Here is a 21,483-nt window from a genome sequence, read left to right on the forward strand (position 1 = left end):
GTTGTCCTGGAACTAGCTAGCTCTCGTAGACCAGGCTGGTCTCGAACTCTGTTGCTGGTGTCTTTATACTGCCCACTCTTGGTCTAAACTCCTGGGTTGAAATGATAACTCTGTCTTCAGTTCTCCCAAGTCACTAGAATGGCTGCCATTGCACTGGCTCCTTTGACCCTTGCCCTTGAGATAGTTTTGCTTTGAACTCATTATCCTGGCTTAGTCTCTTTAACTGCTGGCATTATAGGTATGAGCCACCATACCTGACTTTTTCCTTTATATTTTAACATTCCTGGTGGAAATAGCTTCTCTGGTTACAGGGTTAGTGCCTCTCCTAGTATTTATAGCCTGAGACCCAATGCAGTTTGTCAGAAATGTTGATTGTCTTACAAAGAAAGCGTTTTGAAAGCTACCTTCTTTTCCTCCTCCAGACTGTAACAGAAGACAAGTACGAAATACTCCAGTCTGTGGATGATGCTGCAATTGTGATAAAAAACACAAAAGAGCCCCCCTTGTCCTTGACCATCCACCTGACCTCCCCTGTTGTCAGAGAAGAAATGGAGAAAGTATTAGCCGGAGGTAGGGAGGCCAACAGAGGCCAGCAGAACATTGTAGACTTGGTGTTCCCTCTTGCTCTAATGTGCTATTCAGTTTTAGAATGCTTTGATATAGTGTGTCAGTGTACTCTGACTGCCTTTACTCTAAATTCATGTCTCCCACTGTCTGTGTTCTTGGGAGTTTGACCCAACAGTGGCACTAAAAGTGAGTAGCACTGCATAGGGAGTATACCATTTTGTTTCTCATACTCCTTGAATGGTCTTGAACCTCCTTGTTAAACTGTTTCCCTCTTTGAAAAAAAGATGTGTCCCCAGGAATCTTCCAGTGTTGCAGTGGTTAGCAGCAACAAGATGGCTTGTATATGAATGGCACGTAGGAGTAGTGATCTGCTGGCCCTGCAGCACAGCCTGGTGTTTTCATTTGGCCTCTGCCTGTGGCACTCTTTGAGCTTTAGAGAGGCCAGGAGCTGCAGCAGAGTTTTGGATAAGGTTTTAAACCATTATGCTGTCTTCCAGCCTGGTCTTGGCACTTCATACGCTAAGCTAATACTTCATTCCACAACTCATGGTCTCTCTGCAGCCCTCCTGGGCCTGCTGTCAGGCCTTATCCAAATCCCTGATGGCTGGCAGAGTCAAACGACAGCCTAGCTGTACCGTGGTGCAGGCCAACTTGTTGATTTCCCTTTGGCACATGTATCTGATACCAATGACCAAAGCCCTCTTAGCTTATCCACTCAGGGACGCTGGACCTTTGACCAACAGGACTCTCTCTGTCAAGGCCTGGGGCTAGGGCAGTCCCGCCTGGTGGGCGGAGGTGGTCCCCTGTGCTACAGGTGGATGCCTGTTTGTGAGAAGCAGAGAAGGGAGTTCATTTCCACTCCCCCCACCTCTTTTGTTTTTGTTTTTCCTATTGTAAATTCCAGCCTAGCTAATTTATGGGGAAGAAGCAAGGGAACGGGCCTATTAGAAGATAGGGTCAGCCTATCTTTTCCCTTCCCCACTGATTGTGCCTTTAGAGTAACTTGTCTTTTTTTGATTTTGGTTTTTGTTTCTGTGGTTTAAAATTTTGGAGAGGGCCTCCCCTTTTTTTTTTTATTATTTTTATTATTTTTATTTTTTACTTCCTCTCAGAGCAGAGCTGGTGGCACTTTAGCCTCTCCCTTCCCCGTCCAGGGTGGACACAAATTGAGATTGTGGGAGACTCAGCTGCCCTTTAGGAAGCTGCCACGTCCCCTTTGCACCTGACAGAACCCCTTGGTCAAACTGTGCCTTGTCTTCTTATTCCATCCATGAATAGAAACGCTATCAGTCAACGACCCCCCGGATGTTCTGGACAGGCAGAAATGCCTTGCTGCCTTGGCGTCCCTCCGACACGCCAAGTGGTTCCAGGTTTGCATTTTGTTCTTCTCTTTGTCTTTTGGTAGAGAATGCCTAAGTTTTACAACATGGCTAACTTTGACCATAAAGTGTCCATAACATTGACTGTAGCAGTGCCAATCTTGTTAGCACCTGCGGCGTGCAGTTGCTAAAGGAGGCGCCTAAATCAATTTGACTTGACAACCCTGAGGAGGCTCGTGCTGAGCAGTGGGCTGCTTTGCAATAAGAGTAACAGGCTTCCACGCAGGCGGGGAGCTCAGTGCTGGCCACACACACTTGGTGGCTGTGCACCCCTGCAACCACTTACCCTTGGCAAAGCAGCACCACGAGACTCACATTGTTCGTGTTTGCCTGCTGTCCTCCAGGATGCCCCGAGTATGAAGAGCCTCTGCTTTCTTCCTCTAGGCCAGAGCCAATGGGCTGAAGTCTTGTGTCATTGTCATCCGTGTCCTAAGGGACTTGTGTACCCGAGTGCCCTCTTGGGGTCCCCTCAGAGGATGGGTAAGGCATCTTGTGACTAGGGGTGGGGGTAGTGTTTGTCCAGGCAGGCCCTTTCAGAGCATGGCCTTCATACAGATAGCTTCGAGGTTGTTGGCTTGGGAGGCTATTGTGATCCATCAGAACCTGGTATGGGGTGCAAGCAAGACTAAGCCTTCTTTGTGGGTGGGGGGCAAGGCAGTAGTTCAGAAAGGACGTGGGAACTTCTGTGACTAGTCATAGAAGGATAGGTGTGTAGGTGTTCTTGAACAGCTTGCTATCAAGTGCCTGAGGCCTATTCTGCCAGCTGCCTGTTTGCTTTGCTTTGCTTATTATTTTTTTAATTTATTTTATTTTTTAAACTGCTTGGTTTTTTTTGTTTTTTGTTCTTTTTTTGTTGTTGTTTTTTGAGACAGGGTTTCTCTGTGGCTTTGGACGCTGTCCTGGAACTAGCTCTTGTAGATCAGGCTGGTTTCAAACTCACAGAGATCCACCTCCCTCTGCCTCCCAAGTACTGGGATCAAAGGTGTGTGCCACCACCGCCTAGCAAACTGCCTGTTTCTTAACAGCCCATTATTAAGAACGTCCTTTTGAATGGTTACAGTTTAAGCCTAATTACCCACCTACGTCCTAAGTGTTGTTCCTAGGCCCCCAAGTCTGCTAGTCCCTGCCTAGATGTCTGATGTTGGAATTTGGCCTCACAGGCTTGCCTGAGTCTCAGGACTCCTAACCCCTCTAACACAGTGATAGGGATTCCTGGGGTGTCTCCTTCTGCAGCTGAAAGCTCATTGTCCCTCTTCCTTTTTAGCCTCTGGAGCTGCTATGTGAGAAGTCCATCGGTACTGCCAATAGGCCAATGGGTGCTGGCGAAGCCCTTCGAAGAGTGCTGGAGTGCCTGGCATCCGGCATCGTAATGCCAGGTTGGGGCCTTGTGATTTTCAAGGGACAGGGAAAAAGACAGGGATGAAGTCTTCACAGCCACTGCCTCACTGGTCCACTGACTGGGTTAGGGATACAGCAGCTCCATGTCCCCCCGGCTAGGGCCAAAGCACGTGACTACCCTCTTGCACCATCATATCCAGCCCTGTGCCGGGTCCGAAGCCATGAATCAGGGCGGACCCGGGGCCATTGGTGACCCACTCCACGTGACTTTCTTGCTCTGAGACACATATGATTTATTTCTGTCAAGGGCTGGATGCTGAGTGGGTCACCGAGCTCGGTGTGTTTTCCAGAGCTGGGTGTGGATGGGGTGCGGGGGGGTAATACGCCTGGTTCCCTCAGCCAATAATTCCTATGAGACGACAAGGGATAATCCTCTGCATATCTTCCTTGTTTCCTGCCTTCAGATGGTTCTGGCATTTATGACCCTTGTGAAAAAGAAGCCACTGATGCTATTGGGCATCTAGACAGACAGCAACGGGAAGATATCACACAGAGTGCGCAGGTATAGTCGTCGCCATTGCCAACATGAGCCCTTACCCAGTCTGCACTCACTGGCTCCCAGTTCCATTACTGGGCATTTGAAGGGCAGCCCCTGGATCATAGGCTCAGGTTGGGGACCAAGGCAAAGGCATCATGTCTGATACAGGGAGCCCCAATCTGGGCTTCTTTGTTCTGGCACCACATGTGATTGTTGTCTGCCTCTCACCCTGCTCGACTGCCATGTTGGCACAGCAAGGGCAGTGGGCCACAGCTTTGCTGTGAGAACTGCTCTGGGGCTCTTCCCCTGCAGGTCTACCATGTGGCAACCAGCCCCCAGGTTGGGGTCTCCTGTACTCATCTTGAGGGGGGTGGTCACAGGTTGACACTCCCCCACAGCAAGGCTGGGCCAGAGCTGTCAGGCCCTGCCCTGGCTGTCAGGGGACCCCTTGCTGACCTAGGGGAGAGTATTAGCAGTCTCCCCTCTTCCCCCGTTTCAGAAGGCATTAGTGAGCGCACATTTGGTCAGGTGGCATGAGGCAGCCAAGTCAGACTCCTCTTCCCCTTTTCTAGCATGCTCTGCGGCTTGCTGCGTTTGGTCAACTCCATAAAGTCCTAGGAATGGACCCCCTGCCTTCCAAAATGCCCAAGAAACCAAAGAACGAGAACCCAGTGGACTACACTGGTAAGGGCACATGAGCACCGAGGACGGGCTCTCTCCAGAGTGCTGTTTGCATGTCTCAGCTGCTTCTACTTGGTCTCCTTTCAGTTCAAATCCCCCCCAGCACCACCTACGCCATCACACCCATGAAACGCCCCATGGAAGAAGATGGGGAGGAGAAGTCTCCCAGCAAAAAGAAAAAAAAGATCCAGAAGAAAGGTAGGACTGTGTCCTGGCTGGTACTCTCTTGTCAGGCCTGGTTACTGTGTATTTGTAAATGATGAGTGTGCTCTTTTGTATTTCTCTTGAAGGCCATATTAAAAGCCTTACTTTTTAAAAATATTTTTTAAAAATAATTTGTGTGGGTGTGGATGTGCCGTGGTGTTCACATGGATGTTAAAGAACAACCTTGTGTCTGTCCTTGCCATCCCCCTTGTTTTATACAAGGTCTCACAGTAGGCTCTTTATGTGAGTTCTCTTTTTGGTTTCTGAACAATCAGGTGTTCACAGTAGGCTTTTTGGCCCTTTAGCCATCTTCCCAGCCCTTGATTTTTCTTTCTTTCTTTCTTTTTTTTTTTTTTTTTTTTTTTTTGGGAGACATTCTCTGTTATTGTTATGTAGCTCTAGTTGCCCTTGTAGACCAGGCTGCCCTTGATATTTAAGTATTGTAAGAGCCTGATGTCTGTCTGGATCTGGTGGTTTACATCTGTAATCCCAGAACCCATGAGGCTGAGGTGAGAGAATTGCTGTGACTTCAAGTCTAGACTGAGGTACAGAGTGAGAGAGAGCCTTCTCATCACCTCACTTTCCCTAAAACTGGGAACTGGCACAGGTGCAGGGAGCGGGCTACATGGTAAGTTGCTGTGCATCCACTGCCTGCAGGAGAGACTTAGGCCAGGTTCTGTGGAGTCGTGTGGGAGTCGTCTCCAGGCTTTGGCTTTTCTGGGTTCCAGAAGTTTCATCCCATTTTGCCTTGTTCTCTACTTAGAGGAGAAAGCCGAGCCTCCCCAAGCTATGAATGCCCTGATGAGGCTAAACCAGCTGAAGCCAGGGCTGCAGTACAAGCTGATCTCCCAGACAGGTCCTGTTCATGCCCCCATCTTCACCATGGCTGTGGAGGTAGATGGCAGTACCTTCGAGGCCTCCGGCCCATCTAAAAAGACTGCCAAACTACATGTGGCTGTAAAGGTAAGTACAGGTAGATACTCCTTTCAAAACAGAAAACGTACTTTCCACGTTGGCCTAAGTTTACAGGCTGACTGTGTGCATCTCAGAAAGGGTGTAGAAACACAGAGGTGGTTAGATTTTTTAATCCTTTGACATGTCACATGTCACACCTTCGGGGCAACCTGAGAAACTAAAAGGGGGTGAAAACCTTTGCAGGTAGCCAAGATTGTGCTGCAAGTTATCCTTAGGAAGCTCTGTGGAGTATGTAAAAGGACCTTTGTAAGTGGTTCCTTGAAAGCCTTTTGTCATCTGATCCCTGGGTCTGTCTGCTCCACAGGTGTTACAGGACATGGGCTTGCCAACAGGCGCTGAAGGCAGAGACTCCAGCAAGGGGGAGGACTCAGCTGAGGAGTCGGATGGGAAGCCAGCAGTAGTGGCCCCGCCCCCTGTGGTAGAAGCTGTCTCCAACCCTAGTTCTGTCTTCCCTTCAGATGCCACTACTGAGGTGAGCCTGTGGTGGGTGCTGGGAATGGCACTGCATGCATGATGGGTGATATTGCCAGGGCAGATCAGGTAGTCACTATTGCTTATATGCAGAACAGAGCCAGGCATGGACAACTTATGGCCCAACATGAAATCCTGAAATCGCTTCAGACATTCTTAGACTGTTTAGCAGTTTGTTTTTGTTTTTTGGGTTTTTTGTTTTCTTTTTCTTTCGTAACTGGGGTGCATGAGTCTGAACCTTGAAATTGTTTTTGCTCCCCATTTTATCTTTTATGTATGTGTATCTTTTATCTGTGTGTATCTCTGTGTAACACATGTATGCAGTGCCCTCAAATCCCTTGGAAAGAGTTTAAAAAGGTTGTAAGGCTGGGTGATCGATGGTGACACAAGTTTTAATCCCAGCATTCAGGAGGTAGAGGTAAATGGATCTCTCAAGGTCAGCCTGGTCTACAGAGCAAGTCCCAGGACAGCCAGAACTATTACACAGAGAAACTCTTGTCTCAAAACAAATGAACCAAAAACCCTACAAAAAAACCAAAAGGCTGTGAGCTACCATGTAGATGCTGGGAGCTGAATCCATGTCCTGAGAGAGCCGCCAGTACTTTTAACCACTGAGCCATCTCTCTAGTCCCTGGGTCTGCCCCCATCCCTTTAATATAATAAGCCAAGTGGCAATTTTATTTTATTACTATTTTTTTTATTTTATTGCATTCATTATTATGTTCATGTACACACTTGAGGGCATAAGCACCCATAGCATATATTTAGTGGTCACAGTATGACTTCTGGAAATCTATTTTTACTGTATGGGTTCCAGAGACTGAATTGGGACCAACAGGCTTAGTGGTAAGTGTCTTTACCCATTAAGCCATCTTGCCAGTCCCTTGCCATGCTATATACCATAAGCTTGGTATATAGTAATGTTTGCAATGTCAAAAGGTTGGATGCAGGTGGATCTCTGTGAGTTCGAGGCCAGCCTGGTGAGTGCCAGGATAGGTTCCAAAGCTACACAGAGAAACCCTATCTTGGAAAAAAAAAAAAAAAAAAAGTTGCATCTGCCAGATCTTATAGCTAGTCACTTGCAAAGGGACCTGTAGGAGTTGTGGAGCCCAGAACCTGTACCCAGGGAGCCAGAACTCTGTGGTAGAGTTGATTTTATCACTGAGACATGTCAGCTGGCATATACATAGGCTGGTCCAGATCCAGTTAGGGGCTCAAGTGAGAGGGCTTGGCTCACTGGCTATTTGACTTCTGAGTGGTGAGGTCCCCAAGTCTAATTGAGTGGGTTTCCTTTGTGCTTTCCCTGAGGGCGTCAAGCAGCAGGGGCCAATATTGACTAAGCATGGCAAGAACCCAGTTATGGAGCTTAATGAGAAGAGGCGTGGCCTTAAATATGAGCTCATTTCTGAGACTGGGGGCAGCCACGACAAACGGTTTGTCATGGAGGTGAGTAATGGCTAGAGATACCCCTAGCTTGCTGGGAAAGAAGGGTCTGGGAGAGGCCTGGGCCTCTGCATGGAGCTAGGCTACCCTCACACTAGAGGAAGAAGGTACTGGGTTAGCTCAGTTCCCACACAGTGTGTTTCCCATAGGTTGAAGTGGATGGACAGAAGTTTCAAGGTGCTGGTTCAAATAAAAAGGTGGCAAAGGCTTATGCTGCTCTTGCTGCATTAGAAAAGCTTTTTCCTGATGCCCCCCTTGCCCTTGAAGCCAACAAAAAGAAAAGAGCCCCTGTACCTGTCCGAGGTGGACCCAAATTTGCTGCCAAGGTGAGATTTCAACTGACCTCTCTGGCCTTGGGTAAGAATTTGGTTGATCTGAGGATGGATTGAACCTGACTCCTGTGCACTCTGTTTCAGCCACACAATCCTGGGTTTGGCATGGGAGGTCCCATGCATAACGAGGTGCCCCCACCTCCCAACCTTCGAGGCCGGGGTCGAGGAGGGAACATCCGTGGGCGAGGACGAGGGCGAGGATTTGGTGGCACCAACCATGGAGGAGGCTACATGAATGCTGGTGAGGGTCTCCTCCTTCCTGTCACCTATTGACATACTCCAGGGATTACTGTGTGCCTTTCCTGGGAGGGAAGGAAGGTACAGGGTGGGTGCATATCTACCCTGGAACCTGTCTGCTCTCTTGTAGGTGCCGGATATGGAAGCTATGGTTACGGCAGTAATTCCGCCACGGCAGGCTACAGTAAGTGGTATTCTCTTTGTCTGCACTTGGGAAGCTGCGGCAGCATAGTCTGGGTATGAGTTAGGGTAGGGTGCTGGCCTCAGCATCTCTGAGGTTCAGGGCCACCAGCCGTACCTTTTTGCGGTGATTAGGTTAGCTGGCCCTCAAGTCCCTGTCCCCAAAATGTGTCCTTGACAATTTTAATGCTAACACACCCATGTGTACTGCCTAAGTTCCTTTGAAGTCGGCTTTTTAAATTTCTCTGCTTTAAGCACTGGTCTTTGAGAATGCGCCTTCCTGCCCGTGCACCGCTCTTTGTCTTGAGAAGGAGCCTTCATTGGGGGGTCACACGAGCAGAGAAATCTAAAACCTGAATTTCAAATGTGGCGCTCTGTGCCCTTTTTCAAAAGAATTCTAATTTCTTCTCTCTGCTCTGTCTCCCCCTTTTGTAGGTGACTTTTTCACAGACTGCTACGGCTATCATGATTTTGGGGCTTCCTAGAGCGTCTAAAAGTATTGACACAAAATCAACTTTTTACTCCAATTTCCTCCAACTCCAAAACCCAAAGTGTCCGTGCTGTGTCCCTGTGCTTCACTGGGGTTCTCAACCGTGGCTTTCCACCGCAGCTTGTCTGAAACTGTTAGCCTGCAGACTTAAGACAATGGCAGTTTCTATCATGAATTTGCCTTTGAACTTGGTCATTTCGAAGTTCACACTAAGTGGAAAAACCCTTTTCTCAGATTTTTCGTTCTTTTTTTCTTTCCTTTTTTTCTTTTCCGTTTCTTATTTCCTTTCTTTTCTTTCTTTATCTTTTTTTGTTTTTTTTTTGTTTGTTTGTTTGTTTTTTTTGTGTGCAGCTTCGCACAGAATTCTAGAGCCAGCGTTGTTCAGCATCAAGGCAAAAGCCCATCTTTACTTTTTATGGAAAGCACTATTTTATTTAAAGAGACAGATAATGGCACGTTTTAATCTACCTTTGTCTTAATTTACAGCAGGTTTTGTATGCATTTTTAACCTTTTCACAAATTTCCACATCTGATTGATGCCTTTGGCAGTGATGAAAACTGTTTTAGCACATCTGAATCCAGAGCAGCAGACTTTTTCTTGCCTTTTTAAGGCACATGTAAACCTCTGGGATGGCCAGGACTTGTGTACTGCGTAGAGCAGGGCCTCCCACCTTTTGTAAATGCTCTGGTGGGTCCTTGGGATGAGGGGGTTCTGTGACTGCTTTAGTTAAGAGAATGAACTTGCAAAGGCATCAAAACTGCGCTTCCGTTACCTGTGTGAGAAATGAGACAGGCTTGAAAGGAGAGAATAACGTGAAATTTTGCAAGTCCTGATCACAGCTGTCAACGCATGGACTCCGGGATTGGGTTTGGGTTTTTCTATTTCACTATGGGCCTTTATAAAACAGATAGAAGAGGCCCACACATCCCCAGATTTATTTTTTTTTTCCCCTTAACAAAGAACTGGGTTTGGCTCACCAGGGACTACATTGCCAGGAACCTAGAAATGTCTTGCCGTGTGTAAAGTCCAGGGTCCCTTCTTTCTGGTGGGGATGGATCCTTGTGACACTGTGGTCAGGCTTCTGCTCAGTAGTCTCTGCTGCAGATCTCCCCAGCTTTGACTTGCAAGATTTGACGTTTATTCAGGCAACATGTGGCCGAAATGGTTACCGCGTGATTTGTTCCCCAAGGTTTGAAAAGTCAGTGAAACTTTCTAAGACTTTGCATGATGTATTTTATTTTTATTTTATTTTTTAGAAAGTTATTGTTTGCGAATAATGTCTTTTTATACCAGGAAATAGTTCTGAATGACGTTGAAAACCTACCCTTCCTTATTACTATTATTTTTTAAATGAATACATGTTAAATTCATGAGCCCTCCGTACTGGCGTCTTCATTCATGCCCGGCTTCAGGCAGGCAGCTCAGTTGCTCAGCATAGGACCCTGGGGAAGCCAAGGCAGGGGCCTGGAGGAGGTGCTGGGGTTGGGAGTGGATCTGGAATCCTGGGCTTCCCAGTATCCTTACTGAGCCTCTATGTGTTTGCTTTCTTGCATGGAGGAAGGACACTTCCTCCTCTGCAGGGTTGTGTCTTTGTGGTTGGGGTGGGAGAGATCTGTCTAAAGAAGGGCTTGCACAAGGGTATTGCCTCTCCCATTGCTTATGCCAATAGCTGGGGGGGAGCACCAGCATGGGGTGAGGTGAGGATAGAAGGACAGGCTGTGTGGGAGTGTCCCTTCTCCCTTCTGCCTTCTGCCTGTCTGGGCCTGATGGGGTTCACTGGGCTAAGAGTTTGCATGCTGAGGCCACTAACACTGGGTATCCAGGCTTCTGGGAACTCCAAGGCCCCTGTTGAGCACTGGGAAATGTTCTGGCTTCTTCTGAGCCTGGAGGTGGGAACTCCCTTCTGTAGTGGGGCTGAAATAATGCCTTGGCCAAGCCCATCCCTGCCCTGCTCCTGTCATTCTACCCAAGTCTCCAATAGGGAGCATGTTGATTTGGGGGCCAGAGACTGTAGCAGCCACAGTGCTAGCTCATCTGTCCTGCCACTGAGGCACCGTTCAGACATTTAACCTCAGCCTCAGCTGTGCTTGCTTCTCATGAGGCTAGGGGTCCACTCGATGCCCTCAGTTGTGTTTTTCACACTGAGGAAGTGTCTTGAGTCTCAAGTCACTGTCTTAAGAGCACCTGATCTTTGAAGAACCATGGTAGTTTTAGGGACCTCATGGCAAGGCATCTCTTGGGGTCCACAAGGCTTGTGCCTATTGAACTCATTTCCTGCACGGAGGGAAAAAGGGGGTGGCTCACTGCTTCTGGGTGCTTTGCTTTTCCTGTCATCGTTGGGGACATCTGGGTAGCCGTCAGCTAGTCCTGAATGTCATCCACGCTCGGAGCCCATCTCATTGTAATGTTGACATCTGCAAAGCTGCTGTCGTGCTGCTGCTTGGCAAAGACCCCTTGTCATCAGCTGAGGGTGAGTGGAGCTGAAGGCTGGGCTGGCTTAAGCCAGGCTGCCTTGACCAGCAGAGCCTTGTGCTCCAATCTGTTCCTCGCTGCTCTGAGCAGTAAGCTGTGGGCCAGCCTTCAGGGCCCATGACTGCTGCTTTCTCCCCTTCCAGCCCTCACCCTGGGACCCTCCACCTGATCTGCTGCTTCCCTGTTTAGGTCAGTTCTACAGCAATGGAGGGCATTCTGGGAATGCCGGTGGTGGAGGCAGCGGGGGCGGTGGTGGCTCATCCAACTACAGCTCCTACTACCAAGGAGACAGCTACAACTCACCAGTGCCCCCGAAACATGCTGGGAAGAAGCCGCTGCATGGGGGCCAGCAGAAATCTTCCTACAGCTCGGGCTACCAGTCCCACCAGGGCCAGCAGCAACCGTACAACCAGAGCCAGTACAGCAGCTACAGCACGCCGCAGGGCAAGCAGAAAGGCTACAGCCACGGGCAGGGCAGCTACTCCTACTCCAACTCCTACAACTCCCCTGGTGGTGGTGGGGGCTCTGACTACAGCTACGACAGCAAATTCAGTGAGTTGGCTTCCAGTGTCCACTTCCTGGTTGGGGGTGGCCAAAAGCCCAGCTCTAGCCAGGAACTGTGAGGTGCTCTGGGACAGTGAGTCTAGGGAGAAACCTGGAAGCATCACCGTGGGCCATAGGTACCTTCCCTGCCTCCATTTGTGGTATAGATGAGGCCGAGGCTTCTACGCTAGGTACCAGAGTGGAAGTTGCAAGGCTGCCTTCTGGGGTTTCTCAAGGGCTATGTTGCATCCAGATCCTCAGTGAGCACCCCCTTGCACTGCTCAGGGTCTCTTGTTGCCCTGTGGTTTGAGTAGGTGTGAGTTTGTCCTCATGACAGAGCAGTGGCTGTTGGGGACTAAACAAGCTCTGGGGTTGAGGAGCATATAAAAGCATTGTGTCCCAGGGGAGAAGAGGCAGTGGGAAGGTGAGACAGATGGACTTGAGAGTGGGTGACAAGCCTGAACTAGGGCAGGGTGACTGTGACAGGGCTTGCCACCAAGGCTCCTCACCTATCTGAGCCATCCTTGGCCCCAGGCCCTAATCACACTGTTTCTTTCCCCTCAGACTACAGTGGTAGTGGAGGCCGCAGTGGCGGGAACAGCTATGGCTCCAGTGGGTCATCCTACAACACAGGCTCACATGGGGGTTACGGCGGAGGTTCTGGGGGCAGCTCTTCATACCAAGGCAAACAAGGTGGGCCCGGACAGCAAGTGGCCCAATGGGGGTGGTATGGGATTTTGGAAGCATAGGACTTGACAGGAGCAGGGCACTTAGAGCGAGGCTATATGGCAACTGCTGTTGGTTTCCCTTGGGGGCTGGGCTTGGGCTCTGGCCCACACCTACTGCTCAGTTTTTTTCAGAACCCAGAGACCTCAAGTTGCAATTCTTAAATGTTGCATCTAAACTTGAAGAGCCACTTGTGTCAGAGGGCCTGAACTAAGCTGTGGGATTCCTTTCTCTGGTCAGTCAGGCTACACTTGACATCAGCCCCTAGAGGCAAAGTTGTCCCACCTCTTGGGGTGGCAATGACTGATAGGCCTGTATGACAAAGCAGGAGCCCACTGGACCGCCACCCTCGGGTACAGTAGTGTGTAACTGTTAACTGGACCTCTGTCCTCTAAGCTACCTCCATCTTGCAGGAGGCTACTCATCACAGTCGAACTACAGCTCCCCTGGGTCCAGCCAGAGCTACAGCGGCCCTTCCAGCTCCTACCAGTCCTCACAAGGTGGCTACAGTCGGAACACAGAGCACAGCATGAACTACCAGTACAGATAAAGGCCCAGGCTGCTCCTCACCCTCTGCACCTCTGCCTCCAACTCGTCTTGGGAGATTGAGTCTGCACATCACCAGTTGCCATGTCCACTGGCGCAGTGCCCACCCGTCCATGTTGCCGACGTTGCCACGCTGTGAGGTGTGGTTGTCCCTGGGACCCGTGCCGTGACCCCTATTTAGCTGTGTTTGGGACTCCGTGTCTTCAGTGGTTTGTTAGTTGCCATTACACCTTGTCTGAGTAGTGTTCGAGTTCTTGCCGTGTGGTATCCCTCTGTCTGTTTATACCCGGTGTGAGTTCCATCGGGTGTCCTTAAATAGTTGCAGAAGGGATACGTCATCTGTTAATGCTTTTTGTGAAGTGAGTTAAATGAGCTTTCTTTATTTTAATGCTTTAGTGTTTCAGTTTTATAAGTGAAAATTTTATTTTAAAAACCAGTGGGAAAGAGTGTTTTTTTTTTTTTTTTTTTTTTGTTTTGTTTTTTGGTATGTCTGGATCATTCAGGCAGTACATTTGAATTCCGCTGAATGTAGACAAATAAAGAAAAACAAAACTGCGCTTGTCTTGGGCCGGGTATCTCTAAGCACAGAGGGAGGGGGGGTGCAGGTCCTGGAAGACCCTGGTTACTAGAGAGTCCAGCTGCAGGCCCTCTGATGTCTTCGCTTTTTGGTTGGTATTTCTGTTCCAGGTTATCATTCATCTTATGTTACCCTGGCTGACTTCAGACTTGCGGCACCCCTCCTGCTTCAGCCTCTCTAGTTCTGGGGTGACAGGTGTGAGCCACCATACCCAGCTTCTTGAGGAGGTTCTAAGTGTGATCTCGCACAATGGCAGTGCAGAATGTCCCTGTAACCCTGTGTAACTCATTTGGGAAAGCACAAGGGAGGGCTAGGGCTGGGTAAGGTCCCCAGCTGCAGTTCTGCGTGGAGGTGCTGTGGACATGGGAGGGCTTGGGCTGGGACTTGCTGGGTTCCCAAGGGCAGTGGTTGTCACTGTCAGAGGTCTTTTTCCGCTGGTGCAGTTCTGCACTGTGTGTTTGTGTGTGTGTGTGTGGGTGCTTCCTGAAACCCCTTTGGCATGGAGAGTACCTTGGGAAATTCTGTGTGTGCCTCCACCAGGGAAGGCCTTCTCACTTGTGACCCTGCCTGCAGAGGGTCTAGAGGGCACCCAGACTACTATTCACCTGTTGGGAAGAACCCAAGCATCCTCAACAGGCCCCTCCTCACCTTGTCAGCCACCTGTCTTCCAAGTACCTACACTACAGCCATCCTGAGTGTGTCAGATCTGTGTGCTGCTCCAGGATCCTGCCTCAATGCAGGAAGTCAGCGAGGGAGATGGATCTTTTTGGTGCAGGAAAGGGACACATGGGTGCCTTGGGTGAAGTAATTGGCTGAGGGAGAGGTCCTGAAGCTCAGTACTTTAGAACTCCTCCAAAGACCAGAACAGCAGCTGCATCCTCACCTGACTGGCTCTCCCCTCAGGTGGCTCTGGGTGATGGCATCCTCCAACCACACTGAAGTTTCTCAGTGGACACAGCCAGCATCAAGGGGTTCCATACACTCAGTCCTGGTGCATCCATCATCAATGTAGGAAGCTGACTTCAAGAAAGTGTATCTTGTCCCCTGAACATAGAGGTGACCCGCTGGTCCCTTCATTTATGGTAGCCGGGAGACCATGCTGGCAGTTGCTCTCCAGCCCTAGGAAGCCAACCCAGAGAGCCTCTTCCCCTCACCCACCTAGTAGTCAGTAAACAGGAGCTGGTTTATGAAAGACACACCCCTTGGGTACTATTCTCCAGGTTGCTTTGGATGGTGTCTCACGTCATCTGTTACCCAAGGTCAGCAGGAAGGGGCAGGGGTCATTCATGGTTTTCCTCTGATGACAAGGTACTTGGCACAGGAGTTGGGACCTAGGCTCCAGGGACAAACTGCTCCAGGGTGTTACCACTTGTCAGAGGCGGGGCCTAAAGACCACCTTTGGATTCTTTACAGGGATGCAGACCCAGGGCTTCTAAACCTACTTGAGTGGTGCTCTGTACCTGGCATATCTCCCTGGGCTGGGACAGCCAGTCTCCTCTGCCAGTTTATGGTCCACGTGATGGCTTCTGTCCTGGGGGTCACTGAATGCTTCTGGGCTCTGCATTTAAACATCCAGTCAGGATGTGAGGTCAAGTCTAACAGTGCACATGACCTGCTGAGGCCTGGAGGTAAGCCAAGTCTCAACAGAGGTGTGGATACAGAGCTCACTCCAATTCTTCCCAGAATAAATAGACTTCATGTGTGTTGTTTGAAGTTTTTGAAACAGGGTCTCGCTTACCTGACTAGTCTTAGAACTCGTGGACCAGACTCCTGAGTACTGGGATGGTGGACATTTGCATTGCCCTTGGCTCATGCTTTGTTGACTTGCCATGTGGTTTTCTTCTGGGAGGCATGTATGTTTAGACACTGTGGTGGCACTGCTGTTGATAGTCATTGTGCTTCCAGGCTAGGGGAGTTGGAGCCAGAAGGTGGGTTAGGTTCAGGGGTGAGGGACAAGTATGCCAGGCAGAGGAACGGTCCAGAATACTAACATGCAGAACAACAGAGCTGGGTTTGGGTGTGGGTTGAAGCATTATGTAAGAAAGGGAATGATGAGCAGTGTGACTGGTAGGCAGGGGTCACCGGATGCCAGCCCAAGAGCTTATAACTCTTGTCCTGAGGGCAAGGGCTCTGAGCTGAGAAGACTAGAAGCCTGTATTTTAATACTTTTTGAGTTGTAGAGCAAGGTCAGTGGCCATGGAAGATAAGAAAGGGGATTACAGGTCAGGAGGTGAAGCTCTGGGATGTTCTGCAATTGAAAACCCTCTTGGATTTTTGATGGAGACCTGGGGTGACTTAAAAATTGTATCTTGGAAGAACTCTGAGGTGGGCGTTTTGGAAGGAGAGGAGCCAGGATTCCCATCTGCTGTGAGGCAGGATTGTTGCAGCTACTGTGATTATTGTTCCTTGACCCAGGCCTCTCAACCACCCAAGAAGTAGCACCCTAGGCTGGCCACTGTGGTACCTAGGCATTGTAGATTGTCATGGGACACCTCTACCATGGCTGGCTAAACAAGCTTACTAGGTCTAGGAACTCTGACAGCACCCACCAGAATCCATGGTCCTAAGACCACCATTTCACTGTTGGTCCTGAAACCTTAGTTATACATTTCTGAGAGTTCTCAGCCTTTCTCCGGACCCAGAATTCTATCTAGATCCTGCCTGTTTGGACCCCAGACCACTGCTTTCTCACACCAGCCACCTAACCCCAGTCTGGGGGAACTCCTTGGAAGCCACAAGAAGCCTGGCTAGGTGAGGACAGTCTGAGCCTGAGTCACCTGTGGCTAGACAGAATGCAAATGCAAGGAAATTCTCCCAGGCAGTTTCTGCACACATCTCTTCCAACCAAGTCCCCCTCCCTCCTTCCCCTCCCCCGCCTCCGCCCCCAGTAGTTACCTAGGTAACTCCTGGACTTTTCTCACTGTGGGAACTCAGCCAGCTTTCTCATTGAGTCTCCTCCCCTGGCTTCTCAGCCCCGCCTCTTGTGAAGCAGCTTCTCCAATCTCCAGGCAACACTCTGGCACTGTCCCTTGTGCTGAAGCTGAGCTCACTAGGTTGTCAATTACAGGGAAGGGCTCAGGGCATCCCCACCCCTTCCCACTGATGGAATTAAGTCACTGCTCCCTTTCCTTCTCTACTTACCCCCATGACAAAGCCTGCCCCTTTGCACCCAGCGTCACACAGCTTCTTGTCTGCTCTCTATCCTATTCCCTCAGTTCCACCAGCCACCCAATTTCACTCAAGTACCCTGGCTGCCTACACTCTCCAGTCTCTGACTGCACCACCCTTCAGGTCTTTTTGGTTTTTAGAAATAGGGTTTCTCTGTGTAGCTTTGGAGCCAGAGTAGACCAGGCTGGCCTCAAACTCAACAAAGATCTACCTGCCTCTGCCTCCTGAGTGCTAGGATTAAAGGCGTGTGCTACCAACGCCCAGTCACCCTTCAGGTCTTAAATCACCAGCCCATTCCTTGTTTCTGTGCTTCTGGACCGTGGAAGGCTAAGGAATAACTTGAGCCCCAAAATCTTTTTTTTTCCAGTTTTATTATTTTAAAAGTTTAAAATTACAACTACAGCAACTTTTGCCAGCAATTATAACACTTGTTTAAAAAGGGGGAAGGGGCGTGAGTTTCCTATTTTATTAAAATAAGAGAAAGACAACTGTACAGTTTTTTTCTCCCAGCTCCTGAATGAGACTAAGTAGTAATCTTAGATATGGATATATACATATACACATATGCACACAATCCTGGCTCTCTAAAGCTACCTAGCAAATTAAAAAACTGCATTTGCCTTACAGTCCACTCCCTGCCTCTCCCCCTCCTCGGCAACTTAGAAAAAATTCAAAAGTAAAAGCGGTTGGAGGGGTTTTATGTGGTAGCTGGTAGAACTGAAGCAGCACCAAGCAAAGCCACATCTTATACAGGAAGGAAAAAGAAAAGAACAAAATTGTCCTAGGTCACAACTCTACAATCGTGTGAAAAAAAAAAACAAGTTTCCACAGGCACACTGAGGCACTTGGCTGACTCCCCACCCTCCCCCTAAGCCCAAAAATCTTGGCCAGTGTGTGCTACAAAACCATGTAAGCCAGGCGTAGTAGCCTTAAACTGCTGCTAGGCATTTGACTACAACAACAAGAAAAGCAAGGGAGCCAGGTTGTGGTGCAGGCTTTTAATCCCAGCACTTGGAAGGCAGAGGCCGGTGGATCTCTGAGTTTGAGGGCAGTCTGATCTATATCGAGTTCTAGGACAGTCAGGGCTACACATAGGAACCTTGTCTCATAAAATGAAACCAAACTAAAACAAAAAAACCCACTATCTAAAGGAAGAAAGAAAAGAAAGATTTGGACCCCAGAGAAGTCCCTCTGTTCATCCTTCATAAATTAGTCACCTCTCCAGGGGCTGGGAAGAAAGATGAGTCTATAAAACCTGCCGACCAATAACAAGACCATGAGATGAGCCCCAGCACATTCAAGACCATGGCAATGATGCTCTTCGGTAATCCTATTACTGGGAACAAGACAGATCCTTTGTGCTCATTGGCCAGCCAGCCTAACCTAATGGGTGAATCAAAATAGCACAGGGAGCTGGGTATGGTGACATGTGCTTTTAATCCCAGCACTCAGGAGGCAGAGGCAGGTGGGCTTTTGAGTTCAAGTACAGCCAGGAAAGGCTGCATGGTGAGACCCTGTCAATACAGTTGAACGTTGAAAGTGGTTGTGGTGGCATACACCTATAATTCCAACACTTAGAGGCTGGGGCAGGCAGGGAGATTGCTGTGAGAGGTCAAGTAGGATTGCATAGTTCAAGGGCAGCCTAGTCTACAGATTGCAACCCTGTCTCAAGATAAACCACAACAAAGTCGCTAGGTTTATGCTTGTCCTCCCACTTAAAAAAGGTGAAGGCAAGCTGGGTGTTGGTGGTGCATGCCTCTATTTAGTGGATCTCTTGTTCGAGGCCAGCCTGGGTTACAGAGTGAGTTCCAGGACAGCCAGCGCTAAACAGAGAAACCCTGTCTACACAGACACATACACAAAGTGAAAGCAGGAGGATCAGCCTTGGTTACATAGCGAATTTGAGTTCAGCATGAACTATGTGAGAGCTTGTTCTGTTTAAAAAAACAAAACAACCAATACAGGAATGGAGAGATGGTTAAGCAGGTTCTAGTCCATTATCCACGTGGTGGCTCACAATTGCAACTCCCGTTCCAGGAGATACACCTGTTCCCCCTCCATAGTCATAGCTTGCATTCAGTACACAGATGTTCACAGAGGCAAAACATACATATAAAAATTTTTAAGCCAGGTGGTGGTGGTGCATGTTTTTTTAATCCCAGCACTTGGGAGGCAGAGACAGGTGGATTTCTGTAAGCTCAAGGCCAGGCTGGTCTACAGAGTTCCAGGCCAGCCAAAGCTTCACAGAAAGAGACCCTACCTTGAAAACATTTTTTTTTTTTTTTTTAAATAGCTGGTGTGGGTACTAGGGAGACAAACCTGTACATTAAGGTGACAATCTGAATTTGACTTCTTGGGACCCATATGATGAGAGAACAGAATCCTGTAAGTTGTCTTCTGACCTCCACAAGAGTGCTGTGGAATGTGTGGGCACATGTGTGTAACTCCAGCCATGGGGGGTGGGGGGGAGTGTGGACATGAGGGTCAGTGGGTCACCAGCACTGGGGGGGGTGTGGACATGAGGATCAGTGGGTCACCAGCACTGGGGGGGGTGTACATGAGGATCAGTGGGTCACCAGCACTGGGGCAGGAGTGTGGACATGAGGATCAGTGGGTCTTGCTGGTTGACAGTAGTCTCAGGTTCAGTGAGATAAAATAGAGAGTAACTCAATGTCCAAGGCAGGACGTTGGACCTCCTTGGGCCTCTGCTCTTATACAAGCGCACGGGCCTTGAATATGCTGGGCAGGTACTGTATTAGTGAGTGAAACCTCAGCTTTGGTGTTCTGAGGCATTCCTACAACCTCTGGAAACTGTTGTCCTTTAGCCTTTTTCACGGGGTAGGGTAAGTAGCCCTGCCCAGTAGAGCCTTTCCACAGAGCAGCTCACTGCAATGTGGTATGGTTGCGCCCTCTGCTGGCAGAAGGCGCTTTAAGTTGACATAATTCAACTGGTTTTATCCTGTTTAGGAAAAGGGCTAACATGGGCGTCACATGAGCATGCACACACACCACACGTGAGCACACACACACACACACACACACACACACACACACACACACACACACGCGCGCGCGCGCGCGCGCGCGCGCACACACACGCACACATCTCACACAGTGAATAAAGCAATGGTGGGGGATGAGTTTCTGGGCTTTAGGGTTCTTTTTTCTAATGCTAGAATTCCTTTGAAAAATGGCTGATGGCTGTGCCCTGTTCTAAACTCATGAATGAATTAATGAATGAACCACACCTCTAATCCCTTGGGAGGCAGAGGCAGGCAGATCTCTGTTTGAGACCAGTCTGGTCTACAGAGTGAGTTCCAGGACAGCCAGGGCTACACAAAGAAACACTGTCTTGAAAAATAAAACAAGCAAAAAAAAAAAAAAATGAATGAATGAACACTGTATGACATAGGCTAGTTAGGGACTACATGTATGAAATACGCATACAGACATCCATTCTCATGCTGTGTCTGTCTGCGTGTATGTGTTCTGGGGACCGAACCCAGAGCACTCCAGCCAGGAAGCTTTTATTTAAAATTCTGAAGTGTGTATGTGTGCGTGCACTTTGCTTACATGTATGCATGTACAACACCTATCTGTCTGGTCTGAGGAGAATTTGGAGTGGTTGTGTGGGCTGGGAATTGAACCCACATCCTCTGTAAGAGCAACAAATGCACCATTTGTTGGTGGCGCACACCTTTGATCTCAGCACTTGGGAGGCAGAGGCAGGCAGATCTCTGTGAGTTTGAGGTCAGACTGGTCTACAGAGTGAATTCCAGGACAGCCTCCAAAGCTACAGAGAAACCCTGTCTCGAAAAAAACGAAGAAACAAAACCAAATGCTCTTAACTGCTGAGCTATCTCTCCAGCCCCTATTTTGCTTTTTGAGGCTTGCCTTGAAGTTACTGTATAGCTGGGGATGGTTTTGAACTCCTAACTCTCTTGCCTTTACCTCCCAAGTGCTGAGATTTGGGATTGCAGGGTGCTCTACAATGCCTTTTTTCCTTTTTCTAAAGATCTCCTTCCTTCCTCCTCCTCCTCCTCCTCCTCCTCCTCCTCCTCCTCCTCCTCCTCCTCCTCCTCTTCTCCTTCTTCTTCTTCTTTTTGTGGTAGCTCACACTTTTGCCCTAACTGTCCTGGAGCTTGCTATGTAGAACAGGCTAGCCTCTGCCTTCCCAGCGTGCAACAACAGACTCTACTCAAGGTTTTGTTGTTGAGATTGGTTCTCTTGGTAGCCCAACCTGACCGGAAACGAACTGCCAGTGTTGGTTCTGTTCTCTGACTCCACACAATCCTTTTTTTTTTTTTTTTGCTAAGTCTCTCAAATCTTGGGATTCCTGGTAAATCATCGTATCGAGGTGCTGTATTTTGCTCAGTAGGGAAAAAAAAAACATGTCTTAAAATTGCATTTATTCTGTGTCTGCGCAAGCGAATTTGCAGGAATCGGTTCCCATTCTTGTGGATTCCACAGACTGAACTCAGGTCACCCGGCTTAGCTGCGTGTGTCTTCACTCATCGAGCCAGGGGCTTAGAGCCGTTTTTTTCAGTACTGAGCGGAAGTGGCCGCGCTCCCCAGAGGAAGGGGGCGTGGGCGTCGGTTGCCATAGCTCCCTGTC

The 21,483-nt window shown here is 49.0% G+C and overlaps 1 protein-coding gene across 18 annotated transcripts in view; it reads left to right on the forward strand.

The window, feature by feature from the left end:
* The window catches only part of Ilf3 (interleukin enhancer binding factor 3), a 43,094-nt gene extending 29,535 nt beyond the window's left edge, over positions 1-13,559 (forward strand). For 9 of the 18 annotated variants that reach the window (XM_027411527.2, XM_027411529.2, XM_027411531.2 and 6 more), the window contains 16 exons: positions 423-570; positions 1,846-1,937; positions 2,331-2,426; positions 3,211-3,322; positions 3,749-3,846; positions 4,395-4,506; positions 4,591-4,701; positions 5,471-5,670; positions 5,987-6,154; positions 7,462-7,599; positions 7,746-7,922; positions 8,013-8,169; positions 8,296-8,349; positions 11,498-11,860; positions 12,416-12,544; positions 12,991-13,127. In XM_027411527.2, the coding sequence (XP_027267328.1) occupies positions 423-570; positions 1,846-1,937; positions 2,331-2,426; positions 3,211-3,322; positions 3,749-3,846; positions 4,395-4,506; positions 4,591-4,701; positions 5,471-5,670; positions 5,987-6,154; positions 7,462-7,599; positions 7,746-7,922; positions 8,013-8,169; positions 8,296-8,349; positions 11,498-11,860; positions 12,416-12,544; positions 12,991-13,127 (2,292 nt within the window). Of the gene's footprint in view, positions 1-422; positions 571-1,845; positions 1,938-2,330; positions 2,427-3,210; positions 3,323-3,748; positions 3,847-4,394; positions 4,507-4,590; positions 4,702-5,470; positions 5,671-5,986; positions 6,155-7,461; positions 7,600-7,745; positions 7,923-8,012; positions 8,170-8,295; positions 8,350-8,780; positions 10,210-11,497; positions 11,861-12,415; positions 12,545-12,990 lie in introns of those variants that run through there. The other 9 variants (XM_027411522.2, XM_027411534.2, XM_027411526.2 and 6 more) reach the window with 6 other exon arrangements.
* Positions 13,560-21,483: the final 7,924 nt, after the last annotated feature.

Source organism: Cricetulus griseus, chromosome 4 (assembly GCF_003668045.3).
Source record: "Cricetulus griseus strain 17A/GY chromosome 4, alternate assembly CriGri-PICRH-1.0, whole genome shotgun sequence".
Classification (NCBI taxonomy): Eukaryota; Metazoa; Chordata; class Mammalia; order Rodentia; family Cricetidae; genus Cricetulus; species Cricetulus griseus.